This window comes from Zalophus californianus, chromosome 9, assembly GCF_009762305.2.
Source record: "Zalophus californianus isolate mZalCal1 chromosome 9, mZalCal1.pri.v2, whole genome shotgun sequence".
NCBI lineage: Eukaryota > Metazoa > Chordata > Mammalia > Carnivora > Otariidae > Zalophus > Zalophus californianus.
This window is the reverse complement of record NC_045603.1, coordinates 127,901,427-127,924,643: the sequence shown is the minus strand read 5'-3', so window position 1 is coordinate 127,924,643 and position 23,217 is coordinate 127,901,427. Positions and strand designations below refer to the sequence as shown.

General features: G+C 42.4%; 1 protein-coding gene across 10 annotated transcripts in view; it reads right to left on the bottom strand.

Moving 5' to 3' along the window:
* The window catches only part of BEND7 (BEN domain containing 7), an 88,516-nt gene that overhangs the window by 41,075 nt on the left and 24,224 nt on the right, over nt 1–23,217 (bottom strand). For all 10 annotated transcript variants that reach the window (XM_027592090.2, XM_027592088.2, XM_027592089.2 and 7 more), the window contains 4 exons: nt 21,067–21,369; nt 18,448–18,570; nt 14,637–14,902; nt 3,214–3,439 (listed from right to left, as the gene is read on the bottom strand). In XM_027592090.2, coding sequence (XP_027447891.2) covers nt 3,214–3,439; nt 14,637–14,902; nt 18,448–18,570; nt 21,067–21,369 — 918 coding nt within the window. The remainder of the gene's footprint in view (nt 1–3,213; nt 3,440–14,636; nt 14,903–18,447; nt 18,571–21,066; nt 21,370–23,217) is intronic.

Below are 23,217 nucleotides of genomic sequence, written 5' to 3'. Positions count from 1 at the left end.
CATTACAAACAGAACGCCCTTGTAAGAAAGACAAATCTGATACCAAAGTCAAACTTTGAATAAAGATTTCAGGGGGGAAAAATATAGGAATGTAGATAGTAACTGCTGAAGAGTGTGATTATGGAGGCCTTTTAGCTTTCTATACATTTCTATGGCTTGGAATTTTTATAAGCATGTACTAGTTTTGTAACTAGAGGAAAAATCTAGATCAAAATATACACGTTTATGAGCAAATACTGCAAGGAAACAAGTGAATATATGATATTTGTTGACTTAAGTTGGTGGCTCATGGTTGGCTTTCCCTCCGTTTTAAAGTGTTTTTGTTGTTTTAACAGAATTTTAATACTAGATTTAATTCAACAATAAAAAAGTATATGGAAAATTTAATTTCTTTGATTTGAATAATCTGCTTTATTGTGTATTAGGAGCAGAAGCCTTGTTACCATTTTTACTTCTAGCTAAAGAGGAGGGCCGTGAAGGAAATGAAGGCATATTCTTTATTTCTCCGTGTAATATACTTTTTCAAACTATTGTATGATGACCAGTCTCAACTGAAAATGGTAGAATAAATCCCTATCACTCTACTTGTAATGACATATTTCATTACCATCTATTATTAGAGTAACTCCTCTACTGTCATTAAAATGGAACATGGATTTCCTAATTTCCAAATACTTTCATACTGTTAATACACTTGTCCTGAAAAAAGAAAATTAAAACAATTCCTGGCGACATTTCAATGTGTTTAAAAGCTTCAGCATGAAAAGCGCCATCAACCTTGACCTTTGTGTTTCTAGAAGGCTCTAGCCACATTAAATCGAAATGGGACCCTTCCTGACTTTAGAGGGTCTCAGTTACATCACTGACCATTTTTCAAATTCAGTAATCTAGTTTTTAGTGTCACTTCAGGGTGAATCATTCTTTTCAGAAATGGCACAGACTGTAGTATCTCTGTAGCTTTTCCTATTTAATACAACTCAACTGTCACTTTAAGTGAAAAAATTCTGTTGGAGAATGAGAAATGTTCTGTTAGTGAAGGCTTATGTCCTCCTGGCCATGAACAAAGGCTGTTTGGCACTTGCTAACTCCATTTAAAAGTCACACTATTTTGTATAGTTAATTGTGGGTTTCCAAGTATCCTTTAAGCGCTATTAAATTCATTTACTCATTTTGCAAGATAACGGGGAGCAGGAGTCGGGAGCGAAGGCTCTCTGCGTCTAGTCCCAGGCCGCAACCCCAGCAAGGCAGGGACTGAGGCAGTGAAGAACGTCCTATCAGCAATTCGAGTGTAAATTAAGGCCTGATCTCAAATTCCATTTTCATGGTAGTTGTGTCTATATTTGAGAATTCATTTACGTTCTTTTTGAAAATAACATAAGGACTTCTATTACCTGAAATTATGTTTATCAGAGTTCTACATAAGGACATTTTAAAGTGAAGAGATAGGTTAAGGATGTGGAACTGGATATAAATGAACAGCTACTCATACGTGCACCTACACAGCTACCGTAGTGCAGTGGAGCTCGGGTATGTGTTCACAGTGCTACCGCAGGGCAGCGCAGCTCGGGTATGTGTTCACAGTGCTACTGTACTGCAGTGGAGCTCGGGTACGTGTTCACAGTGCTACCATAGTGCAGTGGAGCTCGGGTACGTGTTCACAGTGCTACCATAGTGCAGTGGAGCGCGGGTATGTGTTCACAGTGCTACCGTAGTGCAGCGGAGCTCAGGTATGTGTTCACAGTGCTACCGCAGGGCAGCGCAGCTCGGGTATGTGTTCACAGTGCTACTGTACTGCAGTGGAGCTCGGGTACGTGTTCACAGTGCTACCATAGTGCAGTGGAGCTCGGGTACGTGTTCACAGTGCTACCATAGTGCAGTGGAGCTCGGGTATGTGTTCACAGTGCTACCATAGTGCAGCGGAGCTCGGGTATGTGTTCACAGTGCTACTATAGTGCAGTGGAGCGCGGGTATGTGTTCACAGTGCTACCATAGTGCAGTGGAGCTCGGGTATGTGTTCACAGTGCTACTGTACTGCAGTGGAGCTCGGGTACGTGTTCACAGTGCTACCATAGTGCAGTGGAGCTCGGGTATGTGTTCACAGTGCTACCATAGTGCAGTGGAGCTCGGGTATGTGTTCACAGTGCTACCGTAGTGCAGCGGAGCTCAGGTATGTGTTCACAGTGCTACCGTAGCGCGGCGGAGCTCAGGTATGTGTTCACAGTGCTACCGTAGCGCGGCGGAGCTCGGGTATGTGTTCACAGTGCTACCGCAGGGCAGCGGACCTCGGGTATCTGTTCACAGTGCTACCGCAGGGCAGCGGAGCTCGGGTATGTGTTCACAGTGCTACTGTAGTGCAGCGGAGTTTGGGTATGTGTTCACAGTGCTACTGCAGGGCAGCGGAGCTCGGGTATGTGTTCACAGTGCTACTGTAGTGCAGTGGAGCTCAGGTATGTGTTCACAGTGCTACCGTAGTGCAGTGGAGCCCGGGTATGTGTTCACAGTGCTACTGTAGTGCAGTGGAGCTCGGGTATGTGTTCACAGTGCTACTGTAGTGCAGGGGAGCGCGGGTATGTGTTCACAGTGCTACCGCAGGGCAGCGGAGCTCGGGTATGTGTTCACAGTGCTGAGTGGGAGAGACTCACGGTCTTCTCTGCATGTACTTCGCATGACCCCACACACAGAACCAGAGGGAGCAGAACAGGTCAGGAATGGGTGGAGATGCGTAGGGTTTGGCTTCACAGTGGGCTCACTGACATTTAAAATGTCTTTAGAAGCCATGACCTATGTACAGCAGCTTCCAAACTTTGGAGAGAACTGTTTTCCTTTATTTTCCAAAAAGCATCATAGCTTTATTCTTATTGACAACTAAAAATTTAAGATCATATTTTGCTGAAGTTCTTAGTTAGAAATTACTAAGAGGAAAGATACTTTTCTTCTTAAGAGACAATTAAGGAAAGACTTTTTGGCTCCGCAGAACAAACTGGCTCTGAAATCATGATTTTAACAAGCCAATGTCACCTTGAAATACCAAATTCTAGTGATATTTGGGGTGCTGAGTTACAGAGCTCATACCCCAAAGCCACACCAGTGGGTAAACTACCAAGGGCAAATTCAATTAGCCTCTCGTTAGGTGACCACAGTTTCAGCTGCATCTTTATGCAATGAAGGCAAAGCTCAACAAAGAACCCATAAAATGAAATGATGCAGACCAACCTTTTATTGCACCCACAATATTTTGGTCTAGTCCTTTTCGGTTGTCATTGAGTCCTCTTTTCCTCTTCCCATTGGGTAAGGAGTTAGCCAAAGTCTTGTCATCAAAAAATGCACACACCAGCTTTCTAAACAGAAGGCTTCCTGAGCGAGTATAGTTTGACAGTATGGAGTCCAGCTGTGATTTAGGCATGAACACATCAAAGCCTTCAGCAAGTTGCACTTCTGGCTACCAAAAGAACATAAATATTTCATTAAAAGCAACATCTGAAGCATTTGACTTTTGGGCATATCACTAGCTACTGCAATGTCCATACCCTACAAACGATGTGGTTTCGGCTTTGCGCGCCAGTATTTGCAATTTAGAAAACCAGTGACTGGTTCTTACAAAATAAGACGCTCTAATTCCAGCATTAAGTCTCTTCAAAAGCAAAGCACGCTGCAAATGCATTCTTGTCCTCACAAACAGTCAAGAGAAGGCAGATCATCACAAACTCAGGTAACTGTGGAGCTACAGGGAACTTGAGATTTCTGGGTGAAAATACCCTCATTTTTTTTTTTTTTGAAGTGAAGGAACTAAGGTCCAAAGAGATCATAACAAAATGATTTACAAATAATCTGAATGTACTCAGTGCGTTACACTTGACAGATTACTTTCTCGTACATGAAATAATTTCACTTCATTTGCCTAAGCACACGAATATGGGGCTACCCAGAGGCCCATGGCTCTTTTTACTCTGCCTGTGGTTTTCAGCTGTGGGACTGCATTTTTTTTTCCTCCAGTGGAAACTTACGGAAACTAAGTAGTGCAGTGGAGCTCAGGTATGTGTTCACAGTGCTACTGTAGTGCACAGTGCTACTGTAGTTCACAGTGCTACTGTAGTGCATAAAATAAGCAGAAAGGATGAGCAGGTACCCCAGGCAGTTTAATTCTGCCTCTTGCCCCTATTTTGGGGAGGAGAATCTGAAGCCATGTCCCAGAGCACCCGAAAACCAACACACTCGTCACCCTGCTTCCCCATCAGGGATTTTCTGCCTGGGAGGCTGGAGCAGAAGACCTGGAAGGTACCTTTCAACTTGGACTCTACGTAGTAGAATATGAGCTCAGACGGTAATAATAGACTGTTAGCACTCCATGGACACTTAGCTTGTCTTTTCCTCCGGCAACCCAGTGAACACTTGCATTTCCAAGCTTTTGCGAACTCCTTCCTTCCCGTGGAGGTGGCCACGCACTCTGTCACTGCTCTTAACGTGACATACTCATATGGCTGCATTTATTATACCGTATAATTATTTATTAGATTGTGGCCCTTCCTGATGCCCGCAACTCAGACTTTGTATCTCTCAGGCTTGGCACATAGTAAGTACTCAATAAATTCTTGAATAGATAGAAGTTCATTAGTCATAATCTAAACTATTAAGTCATTTACTGTTGATTATAACATAACTCTAAAATAGTAACTTTAATATGAAGAAACGCAGTCGGTATACTTTCATTAGGAAAAAAAGAAAATCTCTCTTAAGTAAGATGTGTTATAAAAGTTGATTCTTGGATAATCATACTTACCACTTTGCAAACCCGGTGCTACTTTAGATTTTTAAAACCATATTAGAAAAGAGGATCTGGGATTAGTTTTTCTCCTGGAGAATAGGAATTATTACTTTCGTTTGTCCTAGTGCTTCTAGCACACTGTGGTCAGAGTAAAGAGGGCGGAAATGATCAGATGACGCAGGAAGTTTGGGCCCTGCCCTTGCCAAATGCTATTCTCGACTTGGATTATCCACGAAGTCATCACATTTCTCTGCTTCACTTTACCTTTCAACTTTTGGTCCCTGGATGCTTGGTAAACATCGCTCTCCGAAGAGTGCTGTCCGATTGGTTGCTGAGTTTTGGGTCATGCTGCTGGTAAAGGGTGTGTGGGGGTATTGCTGGGAGCCAGAGGCTGTGCCCTCGTCTCCTGTCCCACACGGGGTGCTCAATGCATATTTGTTGAATGATTTGATGTGGAAATATTAGATGGAGGGAATTTTACCATCATCATCTAAGATGAAGTTTCATTCATAACCAGAATTTTGCTATGCATGTCAATGGCTGCATTCAGACCTTATTCTAAATCTTTTGATCTCAGATTTTTGATAAGTGTTCCTATATCACTTAAAAAGCCATTAAAAAAGGAATCTCAACTTACAGAAGCAGCTGCTTGTAGCTGTATGAGGGGCTAAGGGGGTATAGAAGCTTTTAAATGTTCAGGAGTCAAAAGGGGAAGACACCAACTGCTCTCGTTCACATAACCCTGCTGAATTCTGGTACCATCAACCGGGTGCTTCAGACTCAGCCACCTGACCTGAGACTCCCAGAACCTGCCCAGGACCCACCCTGGAGGACTTGACCCTGGTTGGAGGACTACGGACCTCATCTAGCTATCAGGCAAAAACGAGCCCCTCCTTTCTTCACAGACTCAGTCTTTTCTACCGACTATACTTCCAGCACTTTCCGCACTGCATTTATTTGGTTGGGAGTTTGTGTTTCTCGTGAGAATATGCGCTCTTTTGTACTCAGACAGCCAAATGCCCAGTCACTGCCCAATAGGTATTTGTCAGAATAAGCAAAACACTATGTAAGAATTGGTTCAAAATTCATTCATTCAAAGATAATATTGATTTAGAGACCCTTTGGCCCAATGTAAAGGAAGCGTGTTTGAGAGTCTGCCATGCGGTGGCTCAGCGTGCCAGTCCTCCTGGGGGCAGCACTCATGCTCACTCAAGGAGCAGACCACTTGGGGAGCACTGAACTGACTGAGTCCAGACGTATTTACTGTGCGTGTAACTCCATCCGCAAGGAGTTTCAGGTCGGGCTCCCTAGATGAGATATAGACACAAATATCTATTATATAAAGTACAAAGCGATAAATGCTACAAGAGAGGTTCAGGGCACTAAGCAGCATTTGGCGGGTGAGGGGTGAGCAGGGTTGGGGAGGGGTCAGGACAGCATTTTATGAGGGCCTTACGGCAGAATTTAGGAGACAAGAGAGGCAGTTGGTGTTTCTAGCATTTGCTGCAACTCCTAAAGCTAAATATTGGGAGGTTTCTGTGGAGCCAGGAGACTCCCTATGGGATCGTAGAGTGTCTTGATTTCTGAGACGCTCTCCTAATGCAGAAAGTGTCAGTACTTCCTGGCCCACTTTCTACCAACGGACAAATACTGTTGTTTTGAAGTGTTCTTACCAGATCAATGAACATGAACTCGCCCAGTTATGAGCCTCTTACAGAGGAGTCGGTTTTAGGACTTGAGGCAATAGCAGCAAGAGCAAAGGTGACTCATATTTGCCCCCTTCCTGCTCTCCAGGCCCTTTCTCTTACGCAGATTTCTTAGCTCCTCCTAGCGCAGCGCTAATGCTCTGTCTACAAGGTGCCACAAAGCAACAAGCTAATTCCTTAAAAACAAAAAGAGGGTCACTTTATTTTCTGAAACACAGAGAAAACTAATCTCAGATTTTCACTATGAAACCTTCAGATTTCCTCCATTCTGCAAATAAAATCACCGTGCATCACTACCATGTAATGAGCTATAATCTGCACGTATATTTAAAAACAGGTTAAAACTCCAATTGTATCATTGAATCTTTTTGTTTACTAGTGCTAGTTTAAATGAGCTCTCTCTGCTTACTAAGGATACCTGTGATAGAAACCACACTATTCCAAATGAACATCATTTTACAAACCAGACTTTGACAGCATCACTCTCAGCTCTTCAAGCAAAGACAGATCGCTAATACACTGACAGATTCTATTGTTTACTGAGGTAGTTCAATTTTAAAGGACGACAGCCAAAGTGTGGGGCAGAATTTACGACACTTAGAGTCCTCATCTTACGAGTTAAGAGTCTGAATTTGTGCTATAAATTTGGATTTTCATGAATGTCTTGCCCATTTTCGGAACTGCAGCTACTTAGCACCAGAGTATATCAAAAGTTGAATTTTCCTTATGCAGTGGCATCATGTCTTATACCCAGGGAAGTTCTGGAGGCAAAAACCACGTGTAGCCATATGACCCTTAAAAATGTTCATGGACTCAGGCCTGTGGGCATTAACTCTCCTGTTCCCCTTTGCATTTCAGTCAAGGCCTTCCTTTGCTTAGTAGAAGCTGGGGTCAAGATCTAGTATGGGTGGGGAAATCCCCTAACCAAGTGAATTAAAAGATTTGCCCCTCAGTCCCTATGAGCAAGTGTATCATTTGATTCCCTGTATAATCTAAAGAAAAACATGTAAAACAATTTTAAAGAGATCATATTAATCACAGAGGGAACAAATCTGATAGAGGCTATTTTCCAGAAGGTACTATCAATGCCAAATTATAGTAAAACATGTAAATAGCTAAATGTGGTCCCTGGTTAAAAGAGTAAAAAAAACCTGCATGAATATTTATGCTGGAATTAACCTCAGATTTTCAATTGCAAATTAATAAATTACACACCATAGTTGGTATACTCCACTGGCTAGCTAGTTGGCTCAAGAAAAAAACCATGGATGAAGAGGCAGGATTCTGTGGAATAAGACTAACTGATTTGGGGCTGAAAACACATAACAGAATTTTAAAGATTGTTTAAAGACTATGAATTTAGTCTTTCTGCTCCTAATACTTTCATATACAGTGATACTTTATTTTCATTTAGTATTTATTTTGCAGTATGTCAGATGTGTTTCTAGGAAAATGAGCTTTAGTTTATGAAAAGAAATTTAAAAAAACCACAAACCCCCTCACAATGGATTTTATTTTGCTCACAAATGTGCTCTTGGTTCTGTTTGGGAAGAACTGAAATCATTTCCTATAACTCAACTCTGTTCCAGGTAAATATAGCAAGAACCACTATTACTATTTATTAAATGCAATGCCATAATCATGCCCAGGGATGTGGGTACTCATAAGAATATACCAGATCGCAAGGCAGGCCTGCTGTAGCAGGTCTTGCTGGGAGCTGAGAATCTCAGTGTCGATGGGGCAGAGTCTCCACCTTGGATGTACTATATCAAGACTCGATTGTTTTGTTTTTGTTTTTGTTTTTAAGATTTTATTTATTTATTTGAGATAGAGAGCATGAGCAGGGGGAGCAGTAGAGGGAGAGGGGAGAAGCAGCGTCCCCCCTGAGCAGGGAGCCCAATGTGGGGCTCGATCCTGGGACCCGGAGATCATGACTGGAAGCCGAAGGCAGACGCTTAACCGACTGAGCCACCCAGGCGCCCCCATCAAGACTCGATTATAAGGTGGATGTTCTGTAGTAAGTAAAAAATGCTTGGGCAAAAGTTCTATCACAGTCTATATACTAGCATATATTTAAGGTTGAATTGGATAAACATGACAAGAAGTCATTAAAGGGCCAAGCATTTACAGATTTTTTATTTGACAAAATTTTGGTAGAACTAAGCATTTAACTAGAAAATACAATACAACTCAGCCCCTTGAAACTTCTCCATGCACTTGCATAATGAGACACTCCAAAGTCATTTAGAGATGTTTTTAGCTTTTTCCTTCCTCAGGTGGTAAATTAATGGCTTTAAGCACTATGGCTTGATTTATACTAAAGATATTTGAGCCCAAATGTTGAAGACATAAGATTTTAGCCACGGCCATCTAGCTTTTTCCATCCTAACTCCGATGCACCTGCTCCTTGGAGAGCCTGTCTTTGACCCTCCTGGCAGAGGGCCAGTCCTGCTCTTCCAGGCTCCCCTGCCATCTCCTGACTGCCACAACTAGAGCTAACGTCCTATCCTACCATTACTATTGCTTATGTGTTTTCCTCCTATGCTCCTTGCAGGGCAAGGACTGTTTTGTTCATTTAGGTACACCCCGGAAAATGGTGATGTCATTAACATTTACTCGCTACTCCATATTCCAGGCTCTAGGCTAACCCAGGTGAAGTGGGTTTTTCTAACTTCACCCTCACCCTGCGAAGTGACTATTTTATTATCCCCAGTTTGCAGATGCAAAAACTAAGGCATGCAAAGGTCAGGTAACTTGTTTAAGATTATCCAGCTACTTAGAGATGAAGCAAAGATTTGAACCCAAGCAGTCTGCACTGGAACCTCCTCTCTCAAGCATATACTGCCTTAAGTTCAGCAGGTCAGCGAATAAAGAGTCGCCTGCTCCGCTGATTTGCTTTACTAGTTCCCAGTGGATGATGTATTTATTGGGCTAAGAAGGTGTTAAGAAAACAGATTCTGATTTCAGAAGTTACTTATGTTGAGAGCAATACATTTTAAATTATTTATTTTTAGAAGAATGACTTAGTATAAACATTAATGAAATTATCTTCAGTTGATGGGTAGCCAGAGATTTATCTTCTGATAACTTTTAAATCTGGATAATCTAGGATTACTAGAAAATATTCACAATAATTCCAATAAAGAGAAAAAAGTGTCCTACTATTAATAATTATCATACATCTCATATATATATATATATATATATATATTTGTTTTTTTAAGTAGGCTCCATACCCAGCTTGGAGCCCAAAGCAGGGCTCAAACTCACGACCCTGAGATCAAGACCTGAGCGGAGATCAGAGTTGGACGCTCAGCTGACTGAGCCACCCAGGTGCCCCTCACAAATATATTTTTGAAAATTGCTCTAAGTGTTTAACCAAAGCCAAAAAACAAGCCAAATCCAAAAGCAACAACAATGAAACAAGCTTAAGCCACATATATCTACCCTGAAAACCACAACTTAGTATGTCCTACTAAGTAGGAAAAAAGCAGCAACTGCAAAAAATTCATGGCTGCCTTGTCTGAGTACTGGCAGAGCATGGAGTTGTGAAAGAAAGAAGGAAACATTGCATTTAAATTTGAAATTCGGTTTTGGGTTTTGGGATCCTGGTTTGGCTTCTGTGGAACTTAGGCTTGAATTTTATTTAATGTGCTAATTTAAAGTGGGTCAAATAATCTTGCCCCAAAGTAGAAATATTTCTGGCCACTCTATTTTTATAAACACTATTTATTCATGTGTATTTGTTCATTCATATGTACACTTCAGTTTATTTAACAAGCATTTAGATTTGTCCCTATAAGGTACTTAGTTAGGACTGCTACAGTTTAAAAAAGAACCGGTATTTATTGAGTGTTTAAAATGTACCGGGGGGGGCGCCTGGGTGGCTCAGTCCTGAGCGTCTGCCTTCGGCTCAGGTCATGATCCCGGGGTCCTGGGATCGAGCCCCGCCTCGGGCTCCCTGCTCCGCGGGAAGCCTGCTTCTCCCTCTCCCGCTCCCCCTGCTTGTGTTCCCTCTCTCGCTGTGTCTCTGTCAAATAAATAAGTAAAATCTTTAAAAAATAGATAAATAAATAAAATGCACCAGGAACTATTCTAAGTGCTTCATGTAGATTACTTCATCTAATTCTTCCGCAGGCGAGTTCTAGGAGGTCAGCATTACTGTTATTCCCATTTTATAGACAGAAAACTGAGGCAAGGGGTTACCCCGCTGAGCTTCTTGCCCAGGCAGCCTGATTTCAGAGCCTGCACATTTAACCATTCACTTCTCTCCTAGAACCTTCCAAATAAACAGAGTAAACTGCCTTAGTCCAACCTTTCGGTTCTCCTCATACAACGATCATCCTGTGACTGGTTACTGAGTGTGGGTCATGTACAGGAATGGACCCAGAACGGATGCCCAAGTGTGTCACTCGGTGGATAAGGGCAGCTGCAGACTTGGGTGTGAGAATCAGCTCTACCTTTCTGGCTGTGAACCTGAGCGGGCTACGTAAGCCCTTTGTGCCACAGTGTCCTCATCTACGAGGACAGTAATGACACCTCAGAGAGTGAGCATGAAAGCGATATAAAATTATTGAGCAGAGTGTGGCACACAAATACCACTATTTTCATATAGCCCCTGCTCTGGAGAAACTGGCATTCCTTCCTGGAAGGAAGAAAATCATATAAATGATTACAGACGAGTATAGAAAGTTCTATAAAAGAGAATTAGGGTGGGAGCACCTTGGGCGCTCAGTCGGTTGAGCGTCCGACCCTTGGTCTCGGCTCAGGTCATGATCTCAGGGTTGTGAGATCGAGCCCGACGTTGGGCTCCATGCTCAGTGGGGAGTCTGCTTGGGATTCTCTCCCTCCCTCTTGCTGTGCCCCGCCCCCCGCTCCCATGCAAGCACATGTGTGTTCTCTCTCTCAAATAAATAAATAAATCTTAAAAAAAAAAAAAGAATTACGTTGGAGCCCGGGGGGCAGGGGTACTGAGAGGGGTAATGAGGAGAGAATGAGGGAATGGGGAGTTAAGGTGAAGAGAGGTTTCTAATTAAAGCTGAGCCCTAGACCTAAAGTTTCAAAAGTTTATTTTGTATATCGTGCTTCACGCAAATGAAGACACTTTGTCATGTGCAGACTAAATTACATTTATTGAGTACCTTTTATGTGCCAGGCACTGCAGGAGGACAGTCTCACCTGCTCTCTATCATTTAGTGTTTACAACACTCTGAGGGGCAGTGCAGTTGGTTTTGACGAGAGTGCAGTAGTTTTCCACATCTGAGTAGGGGTAACCATTGTCGCTCAGATGACGGGTGGTCTCCCTGCAAGGCCCTGCGTGGCCCCTAGACAAGTCTGTATTCGGGTGACCCTAAAAGTCACGGTGCAAAACAGAGGACTTAATACACTGTAAATTAGAAGAAATTAATGTGAATTTTTACACCTGACAAAGCGTAGGTTTTACGTGTCTTTTTCTTGTTGCTTCTAGCTCTAATCTCTCTCCTGCCGTCCAAACATCGAAGGACCATTTTGCGATACTAAACTTACTGGTGCTTCCCATCCAGAACTGAAGGCCTGCTTCTGCCCTTGCTTCCCCTACCGCAGTTAACCCAGTGCCTAACCTGGTTTCCAAGAGAGAAATGTGGGGGTTGCTTTTGACTGAGCCACCAAGTTCTGTGTGTGGGCACGTCCTACATGCCTCCTTTCTCTCTCTGCAGGCTCGCTGCTCGTGTAGACCCCCCACGCCCGACCGACTGTAACTGTCTTCCTCCCGGCTCTTTGTCTCTACTCTCTTCTCTCCATCTCTCCACCATCCACAAGCCAGTGCTACTTGCCAATCTTTTAAGACACAAGTATGATCATTCCTCTACTTGAAACTTGCAATGGCTCCCTAGTGTCCACAGATGAAGGTCAAGGGCATCAGCACGGCATATTTGGGCTTTCACTACCTGGCCCCATCCTACCTTTTTATCATCATCCACTACCAATGCTGGCCAGACGGCCGTTCCAGCGGCCTTGGACCACTCGCCCAGTCCCACAGCTTTGGACCTAATCCTCCCAATGCTGGTACTTCCCAGGGCCCATCTTCAAATACACAAGTGCAGAATTCCCATCCACTTATATGTATCCAATTATATTACGATTTCTCAGATCCATTTTATAGAACAATTCCTATAAGATTATTGTAATATTTCCTGTTTTCTCCTCTGGACTTCCACCAAATTTTAAAAGGACTGTGGCTAAGAAATAATAAAGAATAGAAGGGCACCTAAATTTGGATGCCTTTGCACTGACGTTTCCATCACCTAAGGGAGTCAATCCATACACCCCTCCTGATCCCTGCCCAGGGACCTTGGAAGCAGGCTCATTAATGCCAGTGAGCACTATGTGTGGACACAACGGCCTCACCCGATGAAGGGGTTCATTGCACAGCCCTCCAGGTGCGGTTACAGTTTCTGCTGAACAGGTGAATCAAATGGCATATCAGCTGGATAATGTAAAGATAATTATCTCTATTTTTTGCTTTTAGAAGCACGTTATTCTTCGGTCAAAGATAATCAACACCTAACTGAGTTTTCATGGACAATTCTGAATGCGCTTTGTTACATTTAACAGCTCTTGTTAGCAAAAATAATCATGAATAAAAAGCAATTTATTTTTATTTGGCATGTAAACAAATTATAATGCTGATATTGGTAAAATTCTATTCTGTTTTTATTAATGTACATAAGGCCTTTATCAGATCTTCCTCCGTTTATCTCTGAAGTATATTTGGAGCTTAAAAATAAAGGAGAAAGTTCAGTTATTAGCACTAGAGCGACCCATTTAGGAGATGATTTACACAATTCAAATGATTGCTCCTGATACATTAATGTCTATCAGAAAAGAACCCTTAGAAAGTTCAAGAAAAATATAAATGTATTATGAAAACTGCTTAAGACTGAATGTACTTTGTGTTGTGGAATAATTCATCTCTGTTTCCAAATATGTGATCTACCTGGATTTTGAAACCGGGGCCTTAGTTGCAATAAGCGTATGATATAATCAAGTCAGCAGACTGGCCTGGGGTAGAACATTATCATCATTAATGATTTTTTTTAAAATTAAGTTTTGAGTCGAGAAGAACTGCTTCATAATTTTAGCATGTGTTCAAAGGTAAAAAACAAAAACAAGAAAACCCTTTCACACTAAGGACTGGATAATAGTTCAAATGCCTTTCTAGCCTAAGAAAGTCGCCTCCCTTTAGTAAAGACCCAACGTGGACACATGCTAGCAAACTGCCTTTCTGCAAGTTGAAAGGGAACACTTTTTTTAAAAAATAGCAATTATTTTTTATTTAAAGTTTAAAAGGTAGGTCCGAACTCCAATCCCATATAGGCTTGTGGGTGTTCTCAGCAGGATTCTCATCCTATGCAAACTGATAATGATAGATCACTCACTCTTGTTTATTTTAAGAACTCCCCCAACAAAACGGGGTTTGCATCAATGTACTTAAAGATATTGTAAATAGAGTACGTAGTTACAAAGATGGCATATTCTTAAAGACATCAGTTTATGGTCAGATGGCTATAAAATGGCTAGTTGGATGGATATCTTCGATGTCATCCAACATCTGGGACTGCAACAACTTTCTAGCTATGATATTAAAATAGAAAAACCGTTGCAGAGCATTAACCTATCATTACACAGAGTAAATGGCATGGCACTGCAACCTAATTGCAGTGTGGCTTGCATCTATAAAATAGAATTAGCACTACTGCTCTTTTTTTATTATTAGTTTGTATTTCTAGAAAGGTGTGACCTTATCTGTAAGGTTCTGTTCATTTATGCCCATTTACAAAGGATTTAATTATATTCTTTAAGCTCTCTACGCTGAGGAAATTGAAAACGGCCACTTCAGAATTAAAACTGTTAAAGAAATTAGTGAGCAGATTATTTACTCCATCACCCTTCTTCGTGCAGGGATAAAGAATGGAGGCACATTCAAATAAAGAAGGTAGAAGATTTTGGGAAGAGAAAATTCTAGGCAAGAAAATTATTAGTGGTCTTCCTTTCCTCATTCTCACATGTCTTTTGCAAGTTCCCCTAGTGTTCTTGGGAGGAACCAGCTAGGGGAAAGTGTATTAGTGCTATAAAAGTCCTGCAAGTGACATCAGTTTCGCGTCAGTAGCCAGAGAACATGGACTTACATCGGAGGCAGGCGACTCCAGGACAATGCCGAATCCCAGCACACGGTTCTCCCCTGCCGAGGGAGGCTCGGCCGCCTGGGGGCCAGGCTGCTCCGAGGCCCCGGCTGTCTTCTTCTCCGTTTCTAACACGCCAGGCTTCTGCCTCACACTCAGAGGTTCAACGGTCTTTGAGGGCACTTTTTTCTTTTTATTTCTCTTGCGTGAGACAGCAGTTCGCTGGGAGCATATAAGGGAAATCGGGGGTTGTTGTCTGTTTGGGGTTCCAACTGTGAAGAATGAACAAAAATAGGGTACAGGCACCTGAGTCTCACTTGGGAGAAGTTATCACCCGTCAATCTACATGTTCCACAAGCTGAGACCGAAATGGGATTCAGTCAAGGAAGCAGACCAAAATCAATCTCCTGTGGGACCTGTAGGACACCAAATGTCTTCTCTGGAGCACTTTCGAGTTCTACATGCAGAAGAGCAACCCAGAGAAAACTCTGTCCCCGATGCTGGTAAATCATCACACTTACTGCTACCACTGGGTTCTGTGGAAGAAAGGGATTTTGAGCCACAGAAAAACATCTGAGGGTGATCTTACAAGTCGCAGGACATTTTTATATAAATGGGAACTCAGAACTTACGTTCAGGTGTAGCTGTCCGTGCTTCCTGGTAAGCCAAACTCAGGAATATTCTAATCATCCTTTGAGGGTAAACTGATCAGCTGCTAGCAAGCTACAGGCAACAAAATGGACTAAGACTGAGCAATGATGACCATTTTTTAAAGAATGAGTCTGGAATGACTAGCACACCCGTGGGCAAAGCCTGCTGCCCATTTATCAGGGCCAGTTACTCCTTCCTCACAAACCCATACTGTCCACACACAAACCATCTCCACAGCACTGCACTCAGTACTGCATTCTGACCAGGCTGTCCTCCGTACCTTGGTTTTAGGTAGCTGAAAAATAGGAATGACATAGTTCTGTGCAAGTTAAGAAGACCAGCAAAATCCGGAAACAGGTGGAGTTCCAAAGATGAAAAGCACTGAACAAAGACCAAGTATCAGTACTGAATCTACACTTAAGGAAACCAAGGATAGTAAGTATAGTTTTCACAGATGTACTTTGGCAAGTCATGTTTGTTAACCATTCAGAAATATTCTGATGGAAAGTGTTAGAGAAAAATATGGCATCATTATTTAAATCTTCATGTATCAATATGGCTTACTAAATATGATCATAGGATATGCCTGCTTTTTTACACAAAGAAGCCAAATGAAAACTAAAGATCTTTAAATGCATATAAATATGGATCATTTCCTATCAGTTTGCAAATAAAGGATATTTATACTTTGAACTTGGTATTTGCATCTCTACACTGGCAAGAAATTTACAAGTATTAGAAACGAACTACTTGGGGCGCCTGGCTGGCTCAGCTGGAGGAGCATGTGACTCTTGATCTTGGGGTTGTAAATTCAAGCCCCACGTTGGGTGCAGAGATTACTTAAAAAAAAAAAGAAAGGAAACAACTACTTGCACTGCATAGGAGCACTGAAAAGGTTTTTAACCACCTGAGCAGTTATTAGTCTAGTTTATTGGTGCTTGACCTTGGCGGCACGTTAGAATCACCCGGGAGCTTTTTAAAAAAGAAGTCTGTGCCTCAGCCTTGCCCCACACTAACTGAATTGGAATTTGTAGGGGTGGCGCCCAGGCACTGAGATCTTTTTCAAAGCTCCTCAAGTGATTCCAGTGTATAAGCCTGAGTGGAGAATTTTTCTTCTTCTCTGGACTTTCACACAAGGCCAGGTCTCCACGCCCAAAGTCAAACAGACAAGGGAAGCAGTTTTCAATGGTCTAGAACTCACACCTCTCCAAGCTTTGCTATTTTAAAGTAAAAGTGAAAATGCTTTGGGTTTAAAGAACACAGGGACTATGTGAGTTTTTCTCCTCCACTGGCAAGTCTAGGCACACCAGTCCTCTCTTGCTTCCAGATCTTATGCCTTCATCGTATTCCTTGTCTTCTTCCTCAAGAAAAGGTGAAACTTTCTAAATATAATTTAAATCTACGTGTTACAGGCAATAAGCCTTAAGTCAGTCTACCCACATAACACAGATTCTTAAGTTTAAGGAAATTAAAGAAGAGTAATTTTTTCGGTTTATCCTTTCTGCTCTCCTACAAACTCTGGAATCATTTACTGGCCTAATCTGTAAAGGTTCAGAAAAGAAAACACGGTGACAAAGTGGCATTTACTTAATAGATTCCAAAAGGGCTTCAGTCAAGGATTTAAATGGTTGCAATTTGTAGTTTGCCATTTCGGTAGTAAGGAGCTTAAGTAACAAAATAAATCATCAGAATTTCATATGTGTATTTTCTTAAGTGCTAACAAATTCTTCCTGCAAGAAAAGAATCTGTACATCATGAAGGAGACTTTCTTTCTGTGCTCCTCATTTAAGAGATGTTAACTTTTGCCAGGTCAATAAGAACATGGGTTGCTGTGGTGGAACAAGATGAGTGAACACTTACTGGCCTCACCAAAATGCTTATTGTTTCCTTGGGCTAAAACCAAATTCAGCACATACAATTAGATGTTGCTTTTCAGAGGGCCTTTTGTTCACCTTCCTTTCCTGCGCTCTTGGGTGGTGGTGTGTTTACGTATTAAGCTTTTTATATCAAAACCACATCACTGAACATTACAATTTTGCTAGAATTCACTAAATGGCACCAAGTATGATTTCTGAACGATGACCTTCCTGAATCTCTTTACAGTGCAGGGTGGGCCACATTTGACTGTGCTATTTCCTGCTCAAGGAGCAGTCTTCCCTCACCAGAGGAGGCCTTATTGAAATGATTTATTATTTTCTGGACCTGTGACCAAAAAATTGCATTTCTGAGTTGAGATTAGACACCACACCCGCTGTGGTGGTGACCCAGACTTCTATGAACCTGCTCCTGGTCTTTAGAAGAACACTAAGGAAATAGTTTCTGCCTATATCATGCTTTACAGAGTTCGTTTACACTGACTAACTCATTCTGTTTTGAAAACCATCCTGTGAGTTAGATCTTAATGCTCCAGCTCCAGATGAGAAATCTGAGCGCAGAGAAGTCACACAGCCTCATGAGGAGAACAGGGACTCTGACACCAACCTGCAGACTCACCGCTCTTCCACCCTTCCATTTGACTAACACGAGTGAGAACAAAAGAGGCGTCATGTAACTAAGGAAGACAAGACACGCGGTGTCCTCAGGCTTCTATATGCTATTAGGGAGACAAGCCGCAAACAGGGCCTAAGAGGCAGCACCTCATGTGCTTACGCTCTTGAAAGTCTTCGCCAGGACAGCCCATGCTCCCGAGACGGCCCTGCAGCACCTGTACGACAATGCGCGGCTTCCCTACTGTCACGCTGTGCCCCACAAGGGGCAGGGACGGGAGTAGGGGTTGTTGACGTGCACGGAGCCCCCAAACGGAGCACCTCGGGAGGTAAGAGGAGTCAGCCACACTTCTGTCCTGAAGTGACCTTCCCTGTCCACTCACATTGGGAAAGTGAGCTGAAGAACTATGCCCACCTTCCCGTATGACTGTTCCAAAATTCAGTTAACTGACACGCGTCAAGGACTCAGAGATGAGGGGGTGAACTTTGTGGAGCATTCGCACGCGAGTGTATGGGTAGTAGTATCAGCAATGAGAAACCTGTTAGATTTGCTGAAGGAAAAACGTGTTGAAAATGCACAGCGAGACAGCAAGGTGAGAAGAACCAGATACTAAGAGCACAATAAACGTCCCAACTGAAGAGGCCAAAGGCATTAAAAGTCAGGGGCCTGGTGTCACTACCTGCTTGAATTTGCATTAATTTCCGCATGGTCCTGAGTTCTTGGAGGATGGCTTGCAACGTTGACTGGCAGTTGCAAGTACAGCAGTTGGATCCAACGGACGAATTCACGGCAGGAATTTCTCCTAAGCATCAAAGAAAAGAATGGCACACTCCAAACGTCAACAACAAAATTATAAAGGGGGTGGGGGGGGGGGGACAGGAAGGTATCTTGACAGCATGTGCGGTTATTATGACACAGTGCCTAAGGAAAATGTACCCGATACCTGTTACCACCTGAATGTCGGGGGCCGACTTGATCTAATTATCCAGGCTTCTGCGCCGTAAGGTGCGTGCGTCTCGCGGGGCGCTGGAGGCCGCACGGACGTGTGCCCGCGCTCGCGGTCACAGCAGGCCTCCCTAGTGTCACACCAGTGCATCTCAGGTGACAGCACCATAAAAATTCACTAGAAACACACACTCTGTTGCAGAAAAACACGAACTCTGAGAACAGCCTTCCAGAAAAACCCCGTGGCCGCATGTTCTAAAATCTCACGTTAAAAATCAAATGTGTCTAACTATTAAAAAAAAATAGTTTTTCTAGTATTTCCCCAAATTAAGAACTGTCAAGACATTAAAACTTTTAGAACACTCTGGGGGTGGGATGTCTGGGGCGGGGAAGAGCCCGGTGGGGGCAGAGTACATGGGAGGCTATATTCGGTGTGCTGGCTTTTCTCCACCTTAGTCAAGGAGACCCTCACACCTCTTTTCTCCCTCCCTATGTCTTACATTTCCCTCGCTTTAGCCTCCTTATCTGTTTCAATTTAGTATCTTTTCCTTAGTAAAACCATCATATTAAAGTAAACATAGGTTGTCCCCTTGTCCTCGGGATCCAGTGGAACATTTGGAAAATCCCTCTTCCTGCAGCGTTCCCTCCAACCCGACACTGGGAACTGGAATATGCTGTCACTTAGGTTGTCCCCAGGCACAAGGAGAAGGTTCGAAGGCATGGATCCAACTGCATCTTTTGTTATACATTAAGTGTAATTTTAATTCCACAGTATGCATTGTTTGTGGATACTATAAAAAATTTCACCACGGCAGAATCATAAAATACGTACGGACAACTTAATGCTTGGAGTAGCGTAATTATTTACACTCAAAGTTGCAGCAAACTGAGATGTTACAACTTTTAAAACTGCAAATAATTTCAATGAAATTCAAAGTAGTCACAGTTGTATATGATGAATTTCTACTGAAAATAAGCAAACAATAATCACAAAAAATCTGTTTCCAAACCAATATGGGGGAATTTATGTTTGTAACTTTGAACGTTAATAACATTTCCCCAAGTAAATCCACCATCCTTGTTGCATACTGGAAAACAGAATGCTCTTCACCCAAAACTTACTGATGTGGGGTGAACTAACTTCATACACACCTGGGGGTGTCCTAATTCTCTTGCCGTTTCTTCCATGGTAGTCGAATTAGGAGGGCCTTAAAGAATATTCCTCGTCACTAAGTACTGTCTTTGTCGTTTTTAGAGGACAAAACCAACCCTTTCCAACTGGTTATAAATCATTTTCTAATTTTAAGGGGAACTGACTTCTCATTTTTATGGAGGAGTCTTTAAAGAGCCAAGTCCCCCTAACCTGGAAGCATGCCAGCACATGAATGTGATCTGGCTTATGCAATACTGAGAGAAAGAGAAGACTCCCATACGTCTCTTGGGGTCCCTCCTGTCTCATCAGCAGTGTCTCGGGATGGCTTTTCATGCTTCTGAACTGGTTACTGCAAATTGTGTTTTAAAAAAAATCAAAACAGTTCTCTTCTTCTTGAAGGAATAATGGATGGAAAAAGAAAATCCTTAACTTTTCAAGGAAAGCAGTCTTGCTTTTTCTTGTTCTCTTTCTGAAAACTAAAGATCTGCACACCCATATATAATTTGTGGGACAACTAACATCCAAGGTTACTAGATAGGTAAGTTAACATGTCCAGAAAACAAATTATCCAATTTTTTTAAGCTTTGAAAAAAAAATTGCCTTTTAATTTTTTTTTCTGAACAGTTAGGAATTTAAATTAAGGAAACTTTACTCTAAAGGGATAATTTTCAGCCCTAATGAAGCAAGCCCTACCACAAGGATCATCTGCTGCAGTTACTGGAATGTGCCATAAAAGCAAAGGTGTCACTAGGATTCTGGGATATGTGTCCCCCCCACCCCGCCCCCCATTCACCACAACCCTTGTGATCATGAAGAAAAGCAAAAAAGGAAGCAAGAGGATGTATTAATGATACACATATGACCAGAAGCTCCCTTTGATGACAAAGGGGAGCTCCTTCTGCCCTAATGTTCAGTCTCTTGTGACAAAAGTATCGGTGTGTTGGCAAATGATAGCTTTCACTTTCTAAAGGGCTAAAATCTCTACTAAGAAATCGTTATTTCTAATATAGAGCCTTAGTCTTGCTTCTCAATTCTGGTTTTTATACTCTTTGTGTTACTCAGCCAAGGCAGGGGACTAGGGGAGGGTTTAGTGTTTGCGTTTGGACTCAAAACCATGGTGAACACTTAGAAGTAAAACACATTTGGACACCGCCCCCCACCGCCCCCACGAGCATTCTCAATGTCGCATTGTGACCATACCGTTGGAGCTCCCAGTGCTGTGGGGCTGACTCTGGAAGGTTCTAGAGCGGGTGCCGTACTGCCCTGAGAACTGCCCGCTGGGGGGCGCTAACTCAGTCCACGCACCACGTGAAGAAGGGTGGAGGCTCTGTGGGGCCTCAGCAGAGGAGTTCAAACGCGGAGGCCAGACTGAATCCGAATCCTGGGGTTCTTCTTTTAATTTTTCTCCTTCTTTGCCCACGCGCTGATAGATCCTCCCAGTGCTGTCATTCAGTAATCTCCTCATTCCTGTGATTTGTTTTTTAATTTCCATGCTTTCATCTCCTAATGGAAACGGGCCAAAGAGATCACTGTGCATGAGCAGAAGAAAAAATAATCCACCGCCAGAAAACACACCCCTTCCTTGGAAATGGGTAAGATTCCTGAGTCCACATGCAGAAACTTAAGTAATCTATAAAAATTAAAGGCAAGAAAACTGGCTATGGTCTGAAGAAACCCATCATATTCCTGGTGCATCTCATTTTAACTTTCTGGCTAAATTCTCTTAGGATAAAAGAACTTTTCTGAGCGGGTTTCATCTCTTAAGGTGTGAAGAACACACCTTAAATTCCATCTGAGTGAGGGTGTCATAAGAAAAGGAGCTGAGGCAAAAGACCCCCCATGATGGGACTACAGGGCTGAAAGCCTGGGCTTGGATCTGCCGCAGACGTTCACTTGGGATGGACGTGGAGGCCGGCCGGCCTGCTTACCAACCTGGCCGGCAGGTCCAAGTACCAGGAAGAATATGTGGCACAGGCTGGGATATAGAGCTTTCTGAGGATGGGCTGCTGGTACAGGAAGCACCTTAGCACGACACTGTTGGTGGAGGCATCAACTTCAGAAATGACAGTGTAGGAGCAGAGAGACATCCAAGGCAGTGGAGGAGAGGGCTTTGTCTTTCTCCAGCCTTGACTCACGGGGGAGATGTCCCTGCAACTACGCATCCCTGGAACTGCCCAGACCAAAGCCACTGCCATCTCCACCTTGTAACTACGTGCCTTCTTTTTTTTTTTTTTCAATTATGGTTAAAAAACACATAACATAAAATTTACCATCTTAATCATTTTTTTAAAAAGGTTTATTTGAGAGAGTGCGTGCACACACACACCTGAGCAAGTGGGGGGAGGGGCAGAGGGAGAGAATCTTCAAGCAGACTCCCCACTGAGCGGGGAGCGCGATGAGGGGCTTGATCTCATGACCTGAACCAAAACCAAGAGTTAGACGCTTAACCAACTGAGCCACTAGGCACCTCACCATCTTAATCATTTTTAAGTGCACAGTTCAGTTAATGATATTTGCATTGTTGTGCAACAGATCTCCAGAACCTTTACAATGACTTTAAGATTCCTTTTCCCTAAGGGGATTTTGTTTTTGAACTAAAGTATCTCTGTACTGCACTGGGAGTACTTAATAAATATCACTTAAAGAAAACTCTAAAATTATACAGATATAAAATATTTTCCATAAATAATAACATTAGAGGATGCTATTAGGAGCTATTTTTGAACATCCTAACTTTTTACACTGTGCATCAGCAGGTGTCTTCCCAAAGACTGAGAGAAGTGGATTTTTTTCCCTCTAATCTGGGTGAAAAGTGAAAGTCTTATGCCAGGATTGTTTTCTCTCTAATCTGGGTGTTAAAATAAAAGACTCACGCAGTCATGCCATTAAATGCTTGAAATTTAAACTATGATAAAAAGAAAAGGCCTACAGAAAGTATCTACCAGGAAAAGCACAGCCCCTGCAGATAAATGCAGCACATTTAATATAATGATGTTTTAATGCACTTAGCATCGTTTAAAGCCAGATTTCTCTGTAGAACTGGTAACTGTATAATGAATCCAGGTATTTTGTGTTGCCCAGCTAGATATTTAGCTAATTAATACATGGATATATTACTGAAGATAAGGAAAATTTACATACTGCTTTGAAATAAGTATCTCCAATTTTTAAAAGGTAATAAAAATATTAGTTCTGCCTTTAATATCTCACACGGGTGAACACAAATGACACAGATTTCCAACTTTACAATATTGTTATGTGTTGGTATCTGCCTGAGAGGAGAAATATTTTCATTCGTAATGAAACTATTTTTACATCAAACACCTGTGAAAATGACAACACAGAAACAGT